We start from the raw sequence: 19,192 nt of genomic DNA, 5'->3' as shown, positions 1-19,192 counted from the left end.
AACAACAACAACAAAAGCATTACATTTGAAACCAGCAATATCTTCCTTATGATCTTTTCCTTCCTAATCACATTTTTTCTGACAGGTGTTTGTCCAAAGTGTTTCTACTCAAGGTGACTCCATGCATTCCTTGAGCAATTCCATTCAATTGGTTCATGATTTTCATCATGAAAATATTTTTCATGATATCCACCCTATTCACCCAAAATATCCATAGCATTTCTTCCTTCTACAGCAGGACCCCAAACATTCTTCTTTTCATCCGTGCAGTTGCCCCTTATATAGTATTCTGAATAGTATGCAGCTTGAACTTTGTATTTATCTATTATTAGGAATAATATTATAAAAAGCAAATTTCTGCATACATGAAAATTAGCTCAATATGCAGTTCCTCTTCAAAGGTACCAGCATACTTATCTGCTCTTCAACCAAGTACAAGCAGAACTCCCTACTTGCAGCTACAGCACAAGGATCTGAGCAAAACACATCTCTTTACACCAACCAGTGCAATAACTCACATTTCTAAGCGTACGTGACCACAAACTTCATCATGTGGTCAGTTTAATATAAGCTGAGAAGCTGCAAGGACAGAATGTGAAGATTTAGCAACTATTACACATGGGGAGATGCTGAAACCCACAGATTAGGGAAAGTCTGAGAATAACAGCTAGTCACCAGAAGGCCACAGAGGGCTGGACGTGCTGCAGAGACACAGGGCTCGTAAGGCTCAAGTAACTACATAGAGACACTATGCCTTCCATGGAGAATTGATTAATTTCATAGTAACTTAGAACTGACACTTCATAGACACTACAGGCAAAAAAATCCAATGCAGAGTTACCAAAATTCTCACTTAATAAAAAGTACAGAGCATTTTACCCTGAGTAATAATCCCCTCAAAAGACTGTATAACCTGTAATACGAGACCTAAAGAGAGTACAGGTTGCATCAGTTGATGAGGGAAGAGTGATCAATGTCACATAATGGTAAGACCCCTCTGCAAGGCCTCTGATATGGTCCTACCACTTTGATCTCTCAACTGGACAGATAAGGATTTGAAAGGTGGACTGCCCAATGAATTAGGAATTGGTTGGATGGCTGCAGCAAAGGGCTATGGTGAGCAGCTCCATACCCAGGTGGAGGCAGTACAAGTGGTGTCTCCACGGGTCTGCCTTTGGAGCAGTACTCTACCATCTGTTTCAATGACATTGACGATGAAATCAGGTGCACCCTGAGCAAGTTTGCAGATGACACCAAGCTGAGTGGTGCAGCTGTTGATGACAGAAGGAAGGGATGCCATCCAGAGGGACCCGGAGCTCATAAACAACATGGAAACTGACTTTTTACATGGTCTGATGTGCTGGAACAAGGGATAATGGCTTTAAACTAAAAAGAGGGGAGATTTAGATGAGGAAATTCATTATTATGAGAGCACTGAGGCCCTGGCACAGGCAGCCCAGAGCTGTGGGTGCCCCACTCCTGCAGGTGCTCAAAGCCATGGACGGGGCCCCAGGCTGCCTGAGCTGGTGGGCAACAGAGGTGGGGCTGGGGAGGCTGTAAGGTCCCCTCCAACCAATCATGCTGTGATTCTGTGAACTGCGTATGAGCATGCTGAAAGGCTAAAACAAAATCAAAAGTGCAAATTTAATAGGTCTTTACTAATCTCATTACAGAGTCACCTCTCAGGGACAATCTCCCTCAGCATCACCATGAAGTATGTTACCAACAATCACTTCAAAAGGCGAATGTGAAAGAGCAGAAGTTATTAAAGAATAGAAGAAACACACTGAAAACTTGGTACACAGGAAATGGAAAATAACAGAATAATTAAAACAAGTAGAAGGAAAAATAAAGCAGGAAGAAGTTCATTTTCTCATTAATAGTCAGAATGACATGGATACAGAAAAAAGTAATACAAGTTGGCCTCCTGAAGCCAACTACCACTATTCAACAGATCTACCATTAGTGTAAGAGAAAAATCTAATAAAAACTAAAACAAACAGGCAGGTAGCTACTTCACCCTCAGTCTCTAATTACAACATCACCATCTCTAGAGACCTGCTCAGTAGGAATGGAAATAACTGGTATCCAGGCAAGGAAGAAAGAATATGCAATAGACATACAAGAGGTTTTCAGCTTCAGTCAAGAGAGGAATAAGATGCCAAAATACTGTGAGAAGACAGAAAATAAGGCATGACTGATACGTAGCATTAATATATGCACAGACTGATACTGTTACAGTAATGGATTTCATTTCTAGAATACCGAGGTTTAGACAGTACAGAGTATCAGCAGTAACAACCATTACAGATGCTGTCGCAGCCTCACCTGGACAGCAGGTGAGGATAATATATCCCATCCTTTCTCACCACTCTGTATTTCAGAGTAAAAAGAGAACTGCACTAATGACACGTGCTGTCATCCAAAAATACACCCAACAGATCCAGTCTCCATATTCCAAATTCAGTCAGTAGCATCGCTCTTAAAACCAAACTGCTGAAAATTTCTTCAATAGCTGGAATGTTGGGTGGAGGGATAGCCTGCATGAGAGCAGCCATATATTCAGTGCCAGCAGTGCAGTAAGATCTATGTTACCTACCTGGACTTCACTAAGACCTTTGACACAATCCTCCATAACACCCTTCTCTTCAAATTGGAAATGTATGAATTTGACTGTTGAATGGATGAGAAAATGGTTGTGAGATTGTGCCCAGAGTGATGGTTAATGGTTCAACATTCAGATGGAGATCACAGACAGGCAGTCCCTCAGGGGGAGAAAAAGGCACCAGTTCTCTTAAACACTTTTATCAGTCACATCAACAGTTCAATCAAGTGCACCCTCAGAAAGTTTCTAGATTATATCAAGCTGTGTGGTGTGGTCAACACACCTAAGGGACAGGTTGCAATCCAGAGAGACCTAGACAAGCTGAGCAGTAGGCCCAAGTGAATCTCATGAGGTTTGCAAATCCAAGTGCAAAGTCCTGCACCTAGGTTATGGCAATCCCTGCTATCAGTACAAGCTGGGGGATGTAACGATGGAGCACAGCCCTACTGAAAAGGACTTGGTGGTACTGGTGGATGACAGCTGGATGCGAGCCAACAGTGTGCTCTTGCAACCCAGAAAACCAACTGTATCCTAAGCCGCATCCAAAGCAGTGTGGGCACCAAGGAGAGAGAGATTATTGTATCTCTCTACTCTGTGCTGCAAGATCTCACCTGGAGCACTGTGTCCAGAGGTGAGGCCTCAAAGCAGGAGAGACGTGGACCTGATGGAGTGCATTCAGAAGAGTGCCACAAACCTGACTCAAGGGATGGAACATCTCCCTGTGAGGATGGGCTGAGAGAGCTGGGGCTGCGCAGCATGGAGAGGAGAAAGCTGTGGGGAGAGCTGACAGCAGTTTTGCAGTATCTAAGAGGGGCTGTACAAAAGGAAGAACAGACCCTTCAGCACGGTCTGTGCAACAGGACAAGGGGAAATAGTTTCAAACTAAAAAGGGAGATTTAGATTGGATGTAAGGAGGAAGCTATTTACAATGGGGCAGTGAGGCACTGCACAGGGTGCCCAGAGAGGTGGTGCTGCCCCATCCCTGCACACAGCCGCGCTCAGGGGACGGGGCTGCGAGCACTGCTGGAGCTGCGGGTGTCCCTGTGGGACCAATGGCCTTCAAGGACCCCTCCCAACTTAAGCCATCCTATGACTCCATGATCTGTTGCGCTACAGGTACGTGTCTGACACACTAAAAAAAAAAATTTCACAGCTTTAACAACACAGACTCGTTCTCTGCTTATCCTGCAGCCCACGGCGATGTACGCGTCACGCTGATAGCCGCGCTCTCCTGCCCACAGAAGCACGCTGTACGCAAACACACGGGGAAATAACGGTCCGCACGTGAGCAGGCAGCGCTCAGCTCAGCGCACCGCTCCGCGCTCCCTCGCTCCTCGGCCGGGCGGCGGGGCAGGGAAGGGGCGGGAAGCGGCGCCGCTCTCGGTCCCTCACAAAGTCCCGGGAAGAACCGCCGAGCGCCCCGCGAGAGAACCGCGGCCGTGCCCGAGGCCCCGCCGTCCCGGAGCCTCGCTCCCTCGGCACGTCCGCGGCCCGCCGGGGGAGCCGCCCCGCCCTGCCCCGCTCCTCACCTCCGCGGGGCCTGCGCGCCCCCCCCCCTCGCGGGATCCGGCCCGGGGACGCGGCCCGCCCGCGCGCCGCAACTTCTCCCGACGCCCCCGGGAGGCCGAGCGGGCGGGAAGCGACCGCCCGCCCCCAGGGCCGCCCCGCCGCCACTCACCCGGGGGGGCTCCGCGTCCCGCTCCCGCCGCCCCCGGCCCCCCGCTGCGGCCCCCGGCGGGGCGGGCGGCGCCGCCTGTTGCTCCATCGCGCTCCGGCCCCTCCTCCTCCGCCGCCGCCTCCGGGGGCCGCCGCCGCCCCTCGCCGGACCGAACCCGCTCCGCCCGCCCGGCCCGCGGCGCCACGTTCCGGGCCCCGGCTCTGAGGAAACCGCACTGCCCCCGGCCCCGCCCCCGGGGCTGGGCTCCGCTCGGACCCCGGCCGCCCCCCGCCCGACGGCGCCGAGGCCGGACGTCCTGCCCCGCGAGCCCCGTTCGTCCCGCTGAGTCCGCCGAAGGTAAGCGGGCGGCCTGCCGCCAGCCTCGACGTGCGCGATTCCGAGTGCGAGTCTTCACAAAGAACCCAGACCCAAAGTCGTCGTACTGCCATGAAGGCAGAAAATCCTCTCCTAAAGGCAGCAGAAGCCCCAGTAGCGTTTCTAGGATGAGCGCTATTCCAACATCGCACCTCTTCAGGATTCAGGGACAGTTACCTGTGGCCCAGGACATTGTTCTCACCAAACACAGCCTTATGGAACCATCACCTAACCTAAAGTCTTCCACATGCTGTAGACTCTGCCAGTTGAAAGAGACTCACAGAATGGTTGGAGTCGGAAGGGACCCCCAAAGGCCGTCTGTTCCCACTGCCTGCAGTGCACAGGGACACCCACAGCTCCAGCAGTGCTCACAGCCCCGTCCCCTGAGCGTGGCTGTGTGCAGGGATGGGGCAGCACCACCTCTCTGGGCACCCTGTGCCACTATCCTTAGCGTAAAAAGTTCTTCCTTGTACCCAATCTAAATCTCCACTTTTACTTTGAAATAATCTCCCTTGTCCTGTCAGAACATACCCTGCTAAAGGGTCTGACCCTTCTTTCTTACAGCCCCTTTAAATACTCAAAGTCCATCCTCAGCTCTCCCCCCAGTCTTCTCCAGGTTATGCACGTCAGCTCTCTCAGCCTGTCCTCACAAGGCAGATATTCCATCCCTTGGATCATTTTTGTGGCCCAGTAATGGAAATGAAAGTACAGCAATAACAGCAGAGTAGTACAACCCTAGGCTACAGGGAATGAGAACAAGCTCAAGCGCAGCCACCAAAGACACAAAAACAAAGGAAGAAAAGGTGCTTACCTTTGGAAGACCTCAAGTAGACAGGGATCTCCAGCAAGGTACCTGCACCTCCACTGGCTGCCCTTAAATGAGGTCTGGGAAGGGGTGGATCCTGGCTCCACCTCAGGTACATTGCATGCACCTGAGCTCCCCTGGGTTGGCCCTCCCTTCCCACCAGGTATTCAACCACTGCTTCAGGCTGAGACTCAGCATTTCTACTACAGGCCCTCATGAAATCAACACGCAAAGTGTTTACACAAATACTGCCATCTCACCATTTACAGTGATGGATACAAGTATCTCATAACACGTGATCTCTGCAACATGCACAAAGGGGAGAAAGTTGCCTTGTGAGTGTCTTATCTTCATTTATACTTGACAGTGCTTTGTTTTGTAATGGATTAGGCTTTATTCTTTCCTAATCCATTTACAGTAAATGCCTCTAATCATAATATGCGTGGTTTTAGGGTAAAGTTATTAAACTGCTCCCTCTTACTAAATAATTAAATTCATATCCCCTAGCAATTGGCACACAGTCCAAAACCTTTTTCACTTAACAGACAAGAAAATTTAAAATTGTTCCTCGGTTTAATTCCTTGTTCTTCTCTTACAGGAGCTTATCAAATGAGGTAAGGAAGATGGATACCACGTTTCTTATTCAGTCCATACTAAGGTAAATAAACAGTACACACTTTTCAAGAAGAGGACAGTTAGCAGGTACAGGCATTTTGGACTGCAATTATTCTAACCATAGCCCTTCTCATAGTGGATTTCTCTTTATAAGTTTCCTGAGGAGTTCATGGACATAATTTTGTGCCTGGTAATATTACAGTTGAGGCAAAAGCTCAAATTTTTCATTTAGGAGGATACTAAGCAATATCTTCAAGCCTAAGCTAGAAATTGGAACAGAAGAATGCAGAAGTATAGATGATAATGAAATTAGCCTCAAGTCTTTTCATAACTTCATTCAAGAAGAAATATTTTTTCCTGACATTCCTCTTGAATCAAACAGATGGATGATCTTCAGAATGACTATTTGTCATTTAAATCCCCATGCATACACAGCAGTTACTTCACTCTTACGAAGTTATTTTTATTTATCAATTGCATCTTCAATAGTTACTCCAACAATAAGATTTTTAAAAATAAAAATTCTGCTCTCCATAAAATAAAACACTAATTAACAAAAAAGTCCCTTTTTTCACCTCATTTTCTGAAATGATGTAGAAGGAGCAGCATGCTTAGAAGAGACAGATTCATCCTCATTTTCATGGAGACGTTTTCTCGTAGCGGTTGGCTAAAAAAAAGATGCAGCAGGATGGCTACATTAATCAGGTAAGACAGAGCCTGACTGTTTTGTCTACTACAGAATTACAGATGTTGGATAAAGTCTCCCTCCTGTAACTGAAACAGCAGCATGACTAACGAGTGTTTTACTCCAGTGATCTAATGGTAAGTGATCCTTCTCATGTAAGACACTGCCCTTACTCCCTTTTCTTTCTCAGCTGCTCCCAGCTTTGACTACTTTTTAAAATAATGCTAATTGCTATCTAGTAATTAATATCACAATACCACTTCTAAGCTTTTACTGCCATAAAAAATTTTCCTTTGAGTATTAAATGCTCGTGACTCAAATCCATCAAAACATACATATTCACGTATAGAACTTTAAATATATGAATAGTCCTTTAAAGCCTAAGAGACAGTTTGTTTAGGTTCAAAGTGTCTTGCCAAAGCACAAAAGTAAACTCCTTCTACTAAAACTGCAGGAAAGAATTAGTAGACTGCTACATAAAGGCAGAATGTGCACTTCTATACTAAATTATCAGGATTACATTTTCTTATTAGGGTTTACTTTTAAATCTAGCTTTGGCACCAAGTATTAATCTTCACATAATCTGTCATTCATACCATTTTTGATGTTTGTGGTGGATTCATAGTGGCACTTGTCTGAGCAAGTAGTTGTTGAAATGTATTTTTCATATCCTCATCCTGTTAAAAAAAAAAAAAAAAGCATCAGCTCAGTACTATATGGAATGTTTAAGGTGAACCAGCAATTGTGGAATAAATAAAGGAAAAAAAGGACATAACTTTTCTCCTTACCATTAGAAAAATAAAACACGTAGTACTAGGAGAAAGGATCTGAAATGACAGTCCAAGATTGCTATAAAACACTGCACAGTGTCACAATTCCTTCTCTAAGGTTTCTTACATCAGGCCCAGTGAAAGAAGTGGTGAACCTATTCTTAACACAGCACAACTGAGAAACAGAATTAAGAAACAGTATTTTTGCAGCAAATAGATTGCATTTTAACAGGACGTCAGTCCTTTGAAACATCGGCTTTATTCCCCAAGGAAAATTTGGAATGTGTAATTTCTGGCAAATAACGTCGTAACAAACAGAAACTTCCAGAATAAACACCTCAAGGACCTTCAACAGCTACAGTTAAATTGATCCAACCTTCCTTCATCCCTCCCATTTGCCCCCCAAATTAACACCATCCTAATCTGCCCCAGAGAATTTTCAGCAGGTGGTTCATGTACAGCGTTGGTAAGGAAAAAAATAGTTCTACTTTGTTCTACAAATACATTATTTCCCTCTAAAAGTACTTAGCTAATACCAGTCAAGAAAAAACTGAAATAATAATACCATGCAATGAAGCAAAGAACAAAACATACAAGGCTAGGTGTTTGTGCAGATAATTCACTGGTCAGTTTTATCAGGAGAGGCCTCATCAGAACTTGGGACCTGGCTTTCATCAAAATCAAGTTCCTCGCTCTTGAAAAACAAGTATTTTGCCTATAGTCTTACATTTCATTTTCATACTGACTTCCATTCCTAACAGAATATTTTCATTTCCACCAGTTTAGCATCATCTCAACGTGTAGTTTTTAATCACGTCTCCACCCCACCATCATCCTTCCAATCCACTGTATACTCTATGTAGAGAAGAACCAGCTAAAACATCTATATTAAAATGACAGGAACAACTTTTACTTTTAAAACACCCCACCATTACCTCTACCCTAAGTCCATATAGCATATCAAAGGTTGTAAATGGAAGGTTTCACTTTTAAAAACCCAAATGATTGTTAACAAATATTTCTTATTCGTAGGCCATGCACATTGCTATACTGTTCCCTACCATAACAAGTTCACTGGATTATACAGTTTATTCTCTTCCAAAAGTGGTAAGCCAGAAGCTGCCATTAATGGGAGAGACACTGGAAAGAAGTGGACGTAGGGATGTTATTAGTAGTACTTCTGCATAAAGAAGTCTGGCTGCAGGAGCATTAGTAGAGGAAAGGGCAGCACAAGGTAGGAAAGCGCAGATCTTTCAAGAGAAAAAAGCTAGCACATTGATTCATTTTAGTTCAGCTGCCAGGGACCAAGGTGCCCTTGGTCTATGCTGGGCAACCTCTGGGAAAAAGGAATTCCACATGCAAAAGACATTTAGTTGACATAGTATACATCCTGTTCTGAAAATAAAACCTCATTCTCTAGTTTCAGCAACTTCTGCAGGAATTTTATTAGAATGGGTTACTATGGATTACCTGCAAACCCTAAATCAGACTTCCAAAGTTGAAATCAGATCTTGAAACCTTTCCTGGGACTACCTGAAGTATGCTGCTCATTGTGATTTTAACTTAATCATTTCCTTTGGCTGAGCTTTGAACAGTGACTGTAGGTTCACCAGCTGAACAACTGATCTAGAACCAAAAACAGACATTTATTCTTAACAACTACCTGAATATAGCAATTTCTATAATAGTTTTGTTCTATTACCACAGCAAAGATTGGGAAACTCAGGGAAAAGTGAATGAGACATTCGCTGGCAGAGGTACAAGAGAAGTAAAGATCATTGAACTCCTGTGGGTTTCAAAAATTGTAACCCTTTTTTGGGTAGAAGGCAGGGAAGATGGGTTCTTATTCTAAACTATAGAGTATTGCAGTATCTCCTTTTTTGGTTTAAATATGTTCTTTAGCACTACAGAGACTTCAATGTGAACATACAATTTATTTTAAATAGAATTTGGACGTGTCTTTTTCCAGTGTCACGTTTTTCAATTACATAACACCTTTTTTTTTTTTTTAATTGAGCTGTAAAAATTATGTTTTGTTTGGAAAACGTGTGCTTACAATAACTGAAAAATTCTCTAGAGGACCCCAGATCGCTAGAGGGGGCTGACATGCTATGCACTTTAAGTATGCATCTTGAGGGTGTTTTCAAACGAGACTTTAGAGGTAATACTTACATCACAACACAAGAGGGAGCACGGAGCCAGTAGCTCCTTCTCACTACTTGTGATGACAAAACTCAAGCAGCTTTATTGGTGATAGTACTAAAGGTTTGTGATATTTAGAACTGAACATATTGTATGTTGGTCTATGAAAGCAGGCAGTATATCACCTATAAAAAACTGACATTTTTAATAATAACCCAAAAAGAGAAACAGCTTAAAGAGTGACATCTGAATGCTAGATGACATACAGATTTGCAGGTAAAATGCTTTATAAAACTTCTTGTCCTGTCTTCAAAACCAAACATACCAATAAGAGCTGCCCCTAAAGAGTATATATCATCAAGATGCTAACAGCTTCATTTCATATACTGACAGATCTCAGTCTTAACTTGTGTAAATTGCTGTCATACACTTCCTCTTTCCCATAATGCATATCAGTGATTCTTAAAATCAGTATATCATAGTTTGTCAATAACTTATCCTGCTCAGCATGATAATCAAAATGTAAGAAGCTACAGCCAATTAACCCACTGCAGAAATTATGCACAAAACTATAGCAGTAAAAGCCAGGAAAGGTAGAAAGTATTTCTGGATGCCCAACAACTGAGACAAGTTACTGGCTTACAATTATCCAACTGAATATTCTGTCTCAGTAACTAGCAGCTGCTGATTTGAGTGATTCTCCCTTGCTTCAGCCTATGCAGGGGGCATCCGAAGTCACAGGAGCTACAGTTCTACAAGACAGTTAAGCTACAGAGATCACAGAATGTTTTGAGTTGGAAGGAACACTTAAAGGTCATCATGTCCAACTCCCCTGCAATGAACAGGTTCATCTACAGCTACATGAAGTAATATTCAGGTAATAAAGAGAAGATTGAACTGACATAAAATTAAGCATAGTGTGGTTACTTTGGAGAAGACAGGAATAAATAATTCCTTTTTCTCTCTGGCAGAAGTATATGATTTGGAAGGATAAAACTTACCTGTGGTGTATTCATAACAAGGTGGAGTACCTATGGTATAATCATGACTCTCCATTGTCAAAGACAGACAAAGGAGGAGTCAAATTAGAAGCAGAAACTAAGCAAAGTTTATGGTGGGAAAGGCACTGAACAGCATCAAGCAAGGCTACAAGACTAGGAATAGCAGCAACAACAGTAATAAAAGAGCATGGAACTGAGAAAACTGAGAAAGCATACATACCATGGGAGGGGGTAAGAGCTAACAAAGACTTTGTGAGGGACAGTGGCCAAGAAAACAAGCACAATGAAAAACAGCAGGGGGCCTAGCTGACTTTGCAAGAATTTAAAATAAGGAAAAAACAGGAAAAAATGAGAATCTCTGTGCTGTAGACAGAGCATTTGTTGGGACAGCAATGAAGCATGTTTGCTCTGTACACCGCAAGAAAGTCCTTGGCACACAACTAAGTACTGCATGGTCATCTTGCTTACAGCAGCAATCTCTTCAGAATGTTCACTCTGTCTTCAAGTTGTTCAACAGGAAAGTTGTGACTATTAGCATCTGGGCTAATGTCATTCTACAGATTGGGATCTGATGGCTCATTTTCCCATATGTCATTCACAATGCCAGTAAAAGAAATGAACAACTCACAGACACACAGTATGCTCCTCCCTTCTTATTTCCCTGCAAATAGGTATCAGGATCCCTGCAGTCTTACAACAGCCAGCAGAAACAGTCCGTCCAGCTGGCAGGCAGCAGCACCTGCCCAGAAGAAGCACAACATGGCAGTTGCTCTTTTGCTGGCTGCTGTCAGGGGCAGCCTACAAACCAGTGGACTGAAGTTCTAACTTAAGGTAAGTGCTGTTATTCCCAAGAAGCTGCAGAATTGAAGCTCTCATTTCTCATCACCTTTTCTGGCATTCTCCACAGATGCAGGATTGGGTACACAGAGATCTCTGGTGACCAGGGCATTCACAGTTTCCCTGCTTCTTGCAAAAGCAAAACCTTGTGAAACTCAAGTTATTGAATGGTCTTTGAATTTATATCAAGAAATTATCTCCAGAACAGCTCATCTTGGCTGTATTTAACAAACTTAATTCCTACCTGAAGCCAGGGATGCTCTAAGGCTTCCTCTATTGTAAAACGTTTGCTTGGATCCACTACCAACAGCTTCTTCACAAGATCCAGAGCTAAGATAATAAGAGTTAAGCAATCAGCTACTTAAAAAATGCAAACATATCAGCATGCAGTGTACCACAAAAATAAAAACTGAGAGGAAGTTAAAAGAAAACAGACTACAACAAAAGAAAAGATCTAGATACTCTGCTACCTATATAAAGGAGTCATACCCATGTTGGATACGTGTTTCCATTCTTTTGAAATGAATGTGTATTCTCCACGAGTGATTTGGTCTTTCAGAGATAGTTGAGTATTTTGCTCATTAAATGGCGGATATCCACACAAGCTATATAAAAGAAGAAAACAAATTAAACAACACAGGTTTGTCACACAGTGTCATTTATATTTTTATACACACTTTCACTTCCTATTAAATATACTGACGTTGCCACATCTTGAGCCACGTATCTCAATGAAAGCCCAAGGCATCTAAGCAGTATCTTACCATACAAAAAGAATAACTCCTAAACTCCAGCAGTCCACAGCTCGGCTGTATCCAGCAGTCCCAAGTGAATTTAGAACCTCAGGAGCAAGATACGTGGGAGTACCACATAATGTTTTCATAAGAGAAGTTTCTCCAAGAATCTTGGATTGTCCAAAATCTGTAATCTTGTATGTAAAAATTGTAACACCACATTACATATCAGGATTGATTGGACTAGAACATACCATATCCTCAGTACACAATAGGAGGTAACATTAAGTCTCTTCTTTCCAAGGCACAGTTCCAGTACAAGACTATGAACAGAATATACCTCAAACATTATTAAAGTCAGTGAACAGCAACTGAGGAGAATATGAGTAGGGAGAAATTTGACAGAGGATCAGGCTTCAAACTAGTACAAAGTATTCTCAAATTTGGATGTGAATGGGCAACCTCAGAATAAAGGTATTTTTGCATATTAGAAGACACTACTTGAACAAATCATTTTGACATGCACATCTACTTAATGCTTTCTGAAAAAAACATATAGCTCTGTCATCATATAGCCTGGATATTTGTGAAAATGCTTTCTGAAATTCACAAACATAGATTTTATTTTTAAAGATGTCACCACATTTAAAATTGTTCTCAATTAAATGTTAAACAATACAGTTTCTCAGTCATTTCACAGAAACTTATGGGTAGAACTATCCACAAGGGTGAAATTGAACATTTGAAAAGCCTCAAAGTTTGAGGTTACTTCACAACTTGTATGAGTAATTCTATTTTGTGTGCATGCTATATTTAACTCAATACTGAGAAGCACAGAAAGGAGTACTCCCAAATCTCCACACGAACAGTACAAATGTAAGTTTCCTTGCCTTTATCAGACACGTCTCTTCAGAAGATGAAAGCAGCACATTCTCTGGCTTCAGATCCCGGTGTATGATACCATTGTCATGAAGATACTAGATATACACAAATATACATACATGAAGAAAAGCAGACTATTTTCTTTCTTTCAGATATATGCTTTCAGTTTTTCAAATAGCAGTGGCAGGATAACCAAAATTGCTATTTAAGAGACATGCATGCATTTAAAGCTACACAGCTCATGACCTTTTTTAAAGCCAAAGTAGTCCACGCTTCAGTTTGCAAAGACCAAAATGCTTCATCAGGGCACACAGTACAGCACTTAAGCACTAATTGTTTGAAGGCTTTGCTCACACACTACTGCAAGTCTCACATGATAATCCTGTCTTCACGAGCACAGTCTGCGTTACTGCCTCAATCTCTGGTGGTTGTTGTTTTAAGAAGTAAGAGAGTTTGAATGCTATTTGGCTGTATTGAAATACAGAATCTTGTTACAATTACTTGTTAATAACACCGTGCTGATTAGTTGCATAAGTTTCAGAAGTGACAAATAACAAAAAAATTCATCCAAATGACATGCAAATATATCACCATATTTTCCTTGATAGAATTCATGATTACCTTCACAGCCAGCAGCATCTGATAAAAGTACAACTTGCAGGTATCTTCTTTCATCTTGATTGGCCTTGACACTCTGTCATACAATTCTCCTCCCTCCATCCTAAAACAGACGTAGATAACAGTTCAATAGATTACTTTCAAAAGTTTCATCTCATTACACAAGACCAAGACCAAAATTATTTCTTTTGGCTCCAAAATATATTCCAATTTTGAAAATGAATGAGCAATGCTCTAAACACAGCACATGCATTGCTGACTTGAGGCCTAATCTTCTGAAGTCCTGACTGGAAGAAGTTACAAGATTTCTGATTTACATCCTCTAATCAGCTCAAAATCAAAGTAGCAGCAACCCAAAACGGCAGCATAGTGGGTGTCTATTCAAGGCACTAATTGCCTTCAATGTGTAGAAGTGATTACTCCCCTGATTATCCCAGCTTCTGATTTTTCAGAGGCTTCAGACAGCGCTTGAAGCCAGCCAAAGGAAAAGAAAACAAGAAGAAAACACACACACGCAACAGAATTCAGAACTATTTACATTCTTTATAGCTGTGAAAGACATTTCATGCCTTTACTTTCAAAGCAGTTACTTACAGTTCCAAAACAATGTAGTAATCCTCTGCTTCAAAGAAGTTTTTGATCTTGATTAAGCAAGGCTAATAAAAAGGGAAAACAGATGGACACATGGAAAAGTAGAATCACTTGTAAAAACTAATGCTATCAACTGTGTATCATCTTGAGTTTCCTATTTTAGTATGATTTCCCCATAGCAACTAAATTAGCACTTACACAACCAACAGGCTTTGGCAAACAAAGCCTGTTGTCTTCTCCCCTATACTTCACTCCCCTGTACAAAAAACATTGAATTCTTGCCACCAGTACAGCTCAGCAGTCACCCTTACTTTTTCCAGTCGTCCGTTTCCACAGCAACCCCAATATTTTCTTGATATGCAAGAGTTCATTAATCTGTGCAAGCTTCCCATTTAACAAAAAGAAAATAAAAGCCTTGGGGGGGAGGGGGGGGGCTGGAAGGATAAGGATCCAGCTCAAGAACTTGCCAGTGGAATCTAATGTTGGTTATCTGGCAATCTGTACAAAGGGTGCATCAAGGAGAGATTTCTCCCACAGCTATGGTTCAGAATGAAACCTCTGCAAAGTGCCTTCCCAAATTTACATCTAAGACATCAAGACTTTAAAACCTCCTATCTGCAAAGATACAGTAGACTTAAAAAACGTGCTGAACAGACTTACTTAGGCTGCAATAATTATATGCATCATTCTCTACACAGGTAAAAATCAATCGTTACTATGCTAAGTCAGTGAAGCAGAAGAGTGCAGTACACAGCAAAATGAATACAAATGTACAGTGACACTCACATGATCTATTTTCTTCAAAATCTCTATTTCTGTGTTGATATTAAAAGCTGGGTTCTGTTAAAAGAATCAAATATCATATGGAGTCATACAGCAATATCCTAGGATAAGAAACTTCAGAAATAAAATTCCAACTTAAAAACTTAATCTCAGCCAGTAGATATCAGCAGTGTCCTTTGAACAGCTTTCTCCTACCTTCAAGATGTTTCCCACATGAGCTACCCCTAAAGTTAGATGCTACTCACTTTTACTCTTTATTATGCTAGAGAAAATAAACAGATTGATCTGAAAATATCTGCATCTACTTCCTCCTCTGAACCTGGACAACTGGAAATTAGAGAAGCATTCACTGAGCTTGTATATAATCCTGCAGAATTAACAGTGTTAGTCTAACCTATTTTAACTTCACTGAACCCATAGCTGCAGAATTTGCATCTCCTTTCTCATTCACTTTCAACCTCTATTTCTATTTTTTCTTCACAGCTCATCTTCTATCTCTACATAAAATGAGAGTGATCAATCTGAAGTTGTTTGAATATCTGTTATGTTATAGCCACGGCTCTTTCTCCAGCAGCTATGAAAGCAGATGTGTGAAGCCTGCTGGGGAGGGCTTTCCTCCATTTCATTTAAGTGTTATGATGATACAACACAATTAACAGAGCTTATAGACCTCTGGTCAGACCTCCCTGTAATGTAGATTTCTGATGTGCTTTAGGAGATAGACCCCATGAGACTTCCCCTCTCCCCTCATTTGTGTACACTACATGAACAGGCAGTCCTACCAGAGTGTGCCAAAGAATAAAAGCAAGCATTTGCTACACAAGAGGGCTGGAGAGTAAGAGATAAAGGCTGCCCATATCCGAGGATGGCTGCAATATGGCCAAAGGACAGAAACAAAAGTACTTACTGTCTCTCTAACACCACTGGCCATAAACTTGCGCTTGTTGATTATTTTTACTGCAACTTTATTACAAGTGCTCTTCTCAAATGCCAGTTTGACTTCTCCACAGGCACCACTAGCATGAAAGCACAGGCGTGTTAATGCTTACAGATACCTTCCTAACTCAGCCTAAGAAGCATGCTGAAATGAACAGGAGGCTCTCACCCCATTCAGACTACATGCAATCAGGTTTTCCATCTTTCTCAATATGACAGATGGACAAAACTATCTCACAAAACATTCAATAGTATTTAAGCACCAAATGGTGTCAGACCCCAGTTTCGACCAACTACAAACACACATAAATGTTCTTGCATGTAAAGAAAATAAAAACATAGAAGAAAAAAAAAGAGACACTTTCAAATCTTGAGCAATTAATTCAGAAATTGCTTTAAAGCTTCTCGCATCTCTGATAACTTTTCTATGATTCTGGGATACTGTAAATGATAGATAATGATAAAAAGCATTAACTGATCACTAAAGACATACAATATAATTTTGGTGAGGTTCACTAAAATTACAAATTCATCTGCATTCTTGATACTCCAGTCTTAATAAATATAGTGTGCCACAACATGTCTTAGGCTAAATCTGTTGTGTAAGCAAATATATTGCCAATAAGTATCAGGTTTTGGCATTCACATAAAGTGAAATAACTAAGGAACTGCACTGCTTTGTGGTCTCTGTTAACCCAGTTGCTGATCAACTTGAAGCTGCAGCTGGAAAAGTGTTTGTCAGTAGGACCACGTCTCATTTGTGTTTCATCTTCATTAAAACCCACCACAGTCGTTAGAACACTTATCACAAACTACAGAAAAAATCTCGTTTAAACCAAAGCATCGCAATCCTTATCAAACTGATTTGCTGTGTGCAACAAACAGAAGGTAAACGCACTGCTAATGGTATCTGCTGGCCCTCCCTGCCCTGTAAAACACCTGAAATAGCTGTGGCATTGTAAAAACTACAACAGTAGCTCACAGGGTACTGAAAATGGTAACAAAATGAAGGGATGCTTACCTTCCCAAAGTCTTTGACATGATGTACTTCTCTCGGAATTCTCTAGGAAACACCAACTGGTCATCCACAGTGAGATCAGAAAAGACAAACACTGGGGAGATGGGTGGAGAGCATCCTCCTGTTATTCACTTCAAAATGGTTACAACGACACTTCCCGAGCTTTTATAGTCAACAACACAACTAAGCAAATGCTGCCTGCTAGAAACAGCACATAAATAGTAAGGAAAACAAGAATTAGAAAATTAATATGAAAAAAAAAAAAACATCAGCTGATGCTGCAAATTACCAATGATGTGTTAAGCAGGCAATCTCATCACTGAAAAATGAGACCTTGGGTCTGTGCCAAACACAGCGATAAACTTATGGCTGTTCTTCAGCTATACGGCATTCTCAGAGACAAGGAAAATATTCAAATCACTGCACAAAGAACCTCCTGGGTATTACCAAAAGAACCTGCATGTGCTGTGGTATATTTTACCCTTGTTAGTCTGAATGGACAGCGCGATTTCAGAGTTATGAGTCAGTGGAAGCCTCTTCCCTTTCCCAATGAGCTCTCTATTAAGGAAAGTTCCATTCGCGCTGTGGTCTTCAATGTAGGCAACGTATGAATTTTTTGGTCCCATTTCCTAGAAGGAAAAGAAAGAAATCAGAAAGACAGTGATAGAGCAAAAAGGACTACAGCAGCGTTGGCTCAAAACATAGGTGTATTTCATAAAGCTGGAGAGGAAACAGCGCCTGGTTAAAGGAGTCAGTGCTGAACATGGTAAACTCTGAGTTCATTAAGACCCCAGCAAAAGTTCACCTTTCTCAATTACATCAATACACAGACGGACAGATAACCTTTTTAGCACCTACCCTGAAAATTCGGAAGTGCTTCTTGCTATAGTTTTGGTAAAATCCAGTCTCAGATAATCCGAGCTTAGAAAAACTGTAATCGCAGCTCTTGTCTCTTCCAAACCAGTACTCATCATTCACACAGTCTGCAGCCAAGTGGAGAGAACACAACATTGCAGGCACTTATTAACTACTGCTCTACAGAACGATGCCACACAATGTAGTGAAGTAGGATCGCAAACACATCAGCTTTCATTTCTCCTAACTCCAACAAAACACCACACTATACCCATACTTTATTTGAGGAAGATGCTCAGAGGGCTGGAGCACCTTTCCTGTGCAGAAAGGCTGCAGGAAGAAGATCAGGAGAGCTCACTGCAGCCTTCCAGTACTTGCAGGATGCTTACAAGCAGGAAAGGAGAGATTTATTGCATGGTCTGATAGCGACAGGATATGGGGGAATGGCTTTAAACTAAAAGAGGGAAGTTTGAGGTTGGGTGTGAGGAAGCAATTCCTCACTCAGAGGGCAGTGAGGCCCTGGCAGTGCTGCCCAGAGCTGTGGAGCCCCATCCCTGGAGGTGCCCGAGGCCATGGATGGGCCCTGGGCAGCCGGAGCTGGGGGCAGCCAGCACACGGCAGGGCTGGGGGATCCCTGAGCTCCCCTCCAACCTCAGCCATTCCGTGAGCCTATGATTTCGCTACATGCAGTACATCAGTAGTTTCATTGTATTAACGGCGTCGTTTTCCATTCACCTTCAGCGACACGCTCACACGACGCAGAAACAAAGCAAAGCAATCCAAGCTACGGGGCGGACAGACGGAGCGGACAGCAGAGGAGACACGGACGGCCGAGCAGAACAGCCGGGAGCTCAGCGGGGCGGCGCGGAGCTGCACCTCGGCCCGACGCGGACAGGAGGCCGGGGCCGGCGGTCACGTACCCCAATTGCTGAAACCTTTTCCGAGCGCGAAGAGCCGACCCCACGGCTGGGGAACGAGCTCGTCGGGTTCCGGGTCCTCGGGAATGGAGGGCAGCTCCTGCGTGGGCACGGTGTCCAGCGAGCTGAGCGTGCCGGAGCTGGAGGAGGACTGGCTGGCGCCCTGCGAGGCGCTGGAGGAGGAGCTGGTGCCGCCCTGGGACGGCTGGGTGCCCTGGGACTGCCGGGCGTCGCTCCTGGTCTCCCGAGACATGGCGAGCACCGCGGGCACCGCCGGCACCACGCTCCTCCACGCGCGCGCCGCAGCCCGACCCGCCGCGCACAGCGCGCACGCGCGGCGCTACGAGAGCAGCCAATGGCGGCGCG

At 43.0% G+C, this 19,192-nt stretch overlaps 2 protein-coding genes and 1 long non-coding RNA gene across 9 annotated transcripts in view; 1 reads left to right on the top strand and 2 right to left on the bottom strand.

Moving 5' to 3' along the window:
* Window positions 1-5,480, bottom strand: part of TTC28 (tetratricopeptide repeat domain 28) — a 127,879-nt gene extending 122,399 nt beyond the window's left edge. The window contains exon 1 of one of the 3 annotated variants that reach the window (XM_090152542.1): window positions 5,449-5,480. Coding sequence is in view for 1 of the 3 variants with exons in the window: in XM_090152540.1 (XP_090008666.1) it covers window positions 4,284-4,370 (87 nt within the window). In the remaining 2 variants the exon portion in view is untranslated. Of the gene's footprint in view, window positions 1-3,774; window positions 4,019-4,283; window positions 4,386-5,448 lie in introns of those variants that run through there. The other 2 variants (XM_090152540.1, XM_090152541.1) reach the window with 2 other exon arrangements.
* On the top strand, window positions 4,468-11,730 carry LOC116228513 (uncharacterized). Of its 2 annotated transcripts, none has more exons than XR_004166784.2 (6): window positions 4,468-4,619; window positions 6,041-6,056; window positions 6,797-6,879; window positions 10,368-10,531; window positions 11,327-11,486; window positions 11,563-11,730. It is a non-coding gene; the product is annotated as an uncharacterized LOC116228513 (long non-coding RNA). The 2 variants fall into 2 exon arrangements; XR_016472066.1 differs by having other exon boundaries at window positions 11,294-11,486.
* On the bottom strand, window positions 5,827-19,162 carry CHEK2 (checkpoint kinase 2). 4 transcript variants are annotated; one of them, XR_016472065.1, is made up of 15 exons: window positions 18,830-19,157; window positions 17,913-18,037; window positions 17,536-17,683; window positions 17,058-17,148; window positions 16,008-16,116; window positions 15,104-15,157; window positions 14,321-14,382; window positions 13,730-13,829; window positions 13,117-13,203; window positions 12,257-12,420; window positions 11,982-12,097; window positions 11,737-11,822; window positions 11,542-11,618; window positions 7,339-7,419; window positions 6,636-6,724 (listed from the first exon to the last, which is right to left on the bottom strand). XR_016472065.1 is itself a non-coding variant. In XM_031592398.2 (14 exons), exons 1-14 carry the CDS (start codon window positions 19,077-19,079, stop codon window positions 6,629-6,631), a joined length of 1,569 nt encoding a protein of 522 aa, XP_031448258.2. In that variant the 5' UTR covers window positions 19,080-19,162; the 3' UTR covers window positions 5,827-6,628. The 4 variants fall into 4 exon arrangements, 1 of the variants encoding a protein (XP_031448258.2); XR_016472064.1 differs by lacking the exon at window positions 6,636-6,724 and adding an exon at window positions 8,983-9,138; XM_031592398.2 differs by lacking the exon at window positions 11,542-11,618 and having other exon boundaries at window positions 5,827-6,724; window positions 18,830-19,162.
* Window positions 19,163-19,192: the final 30 nt, after the last annotated feature.

Source organism: Phasianus colchicus, chromosome 18 (genome assembly GCF_987193195.1).
Source record: "Phasianus colchicus chromosome 18, bPhaCol1.hap1.1, whole genome shotgun sequence".
Taxonomy (NCBI): Eukaryota; Metazoa; Chordata; class Aves; order Galliformes; family Phasianidae; genus Phasianus; species Phasianus colchicus.
This window is presented reverse-complemented; position numbering and strand designations above follow the sequence as displayed.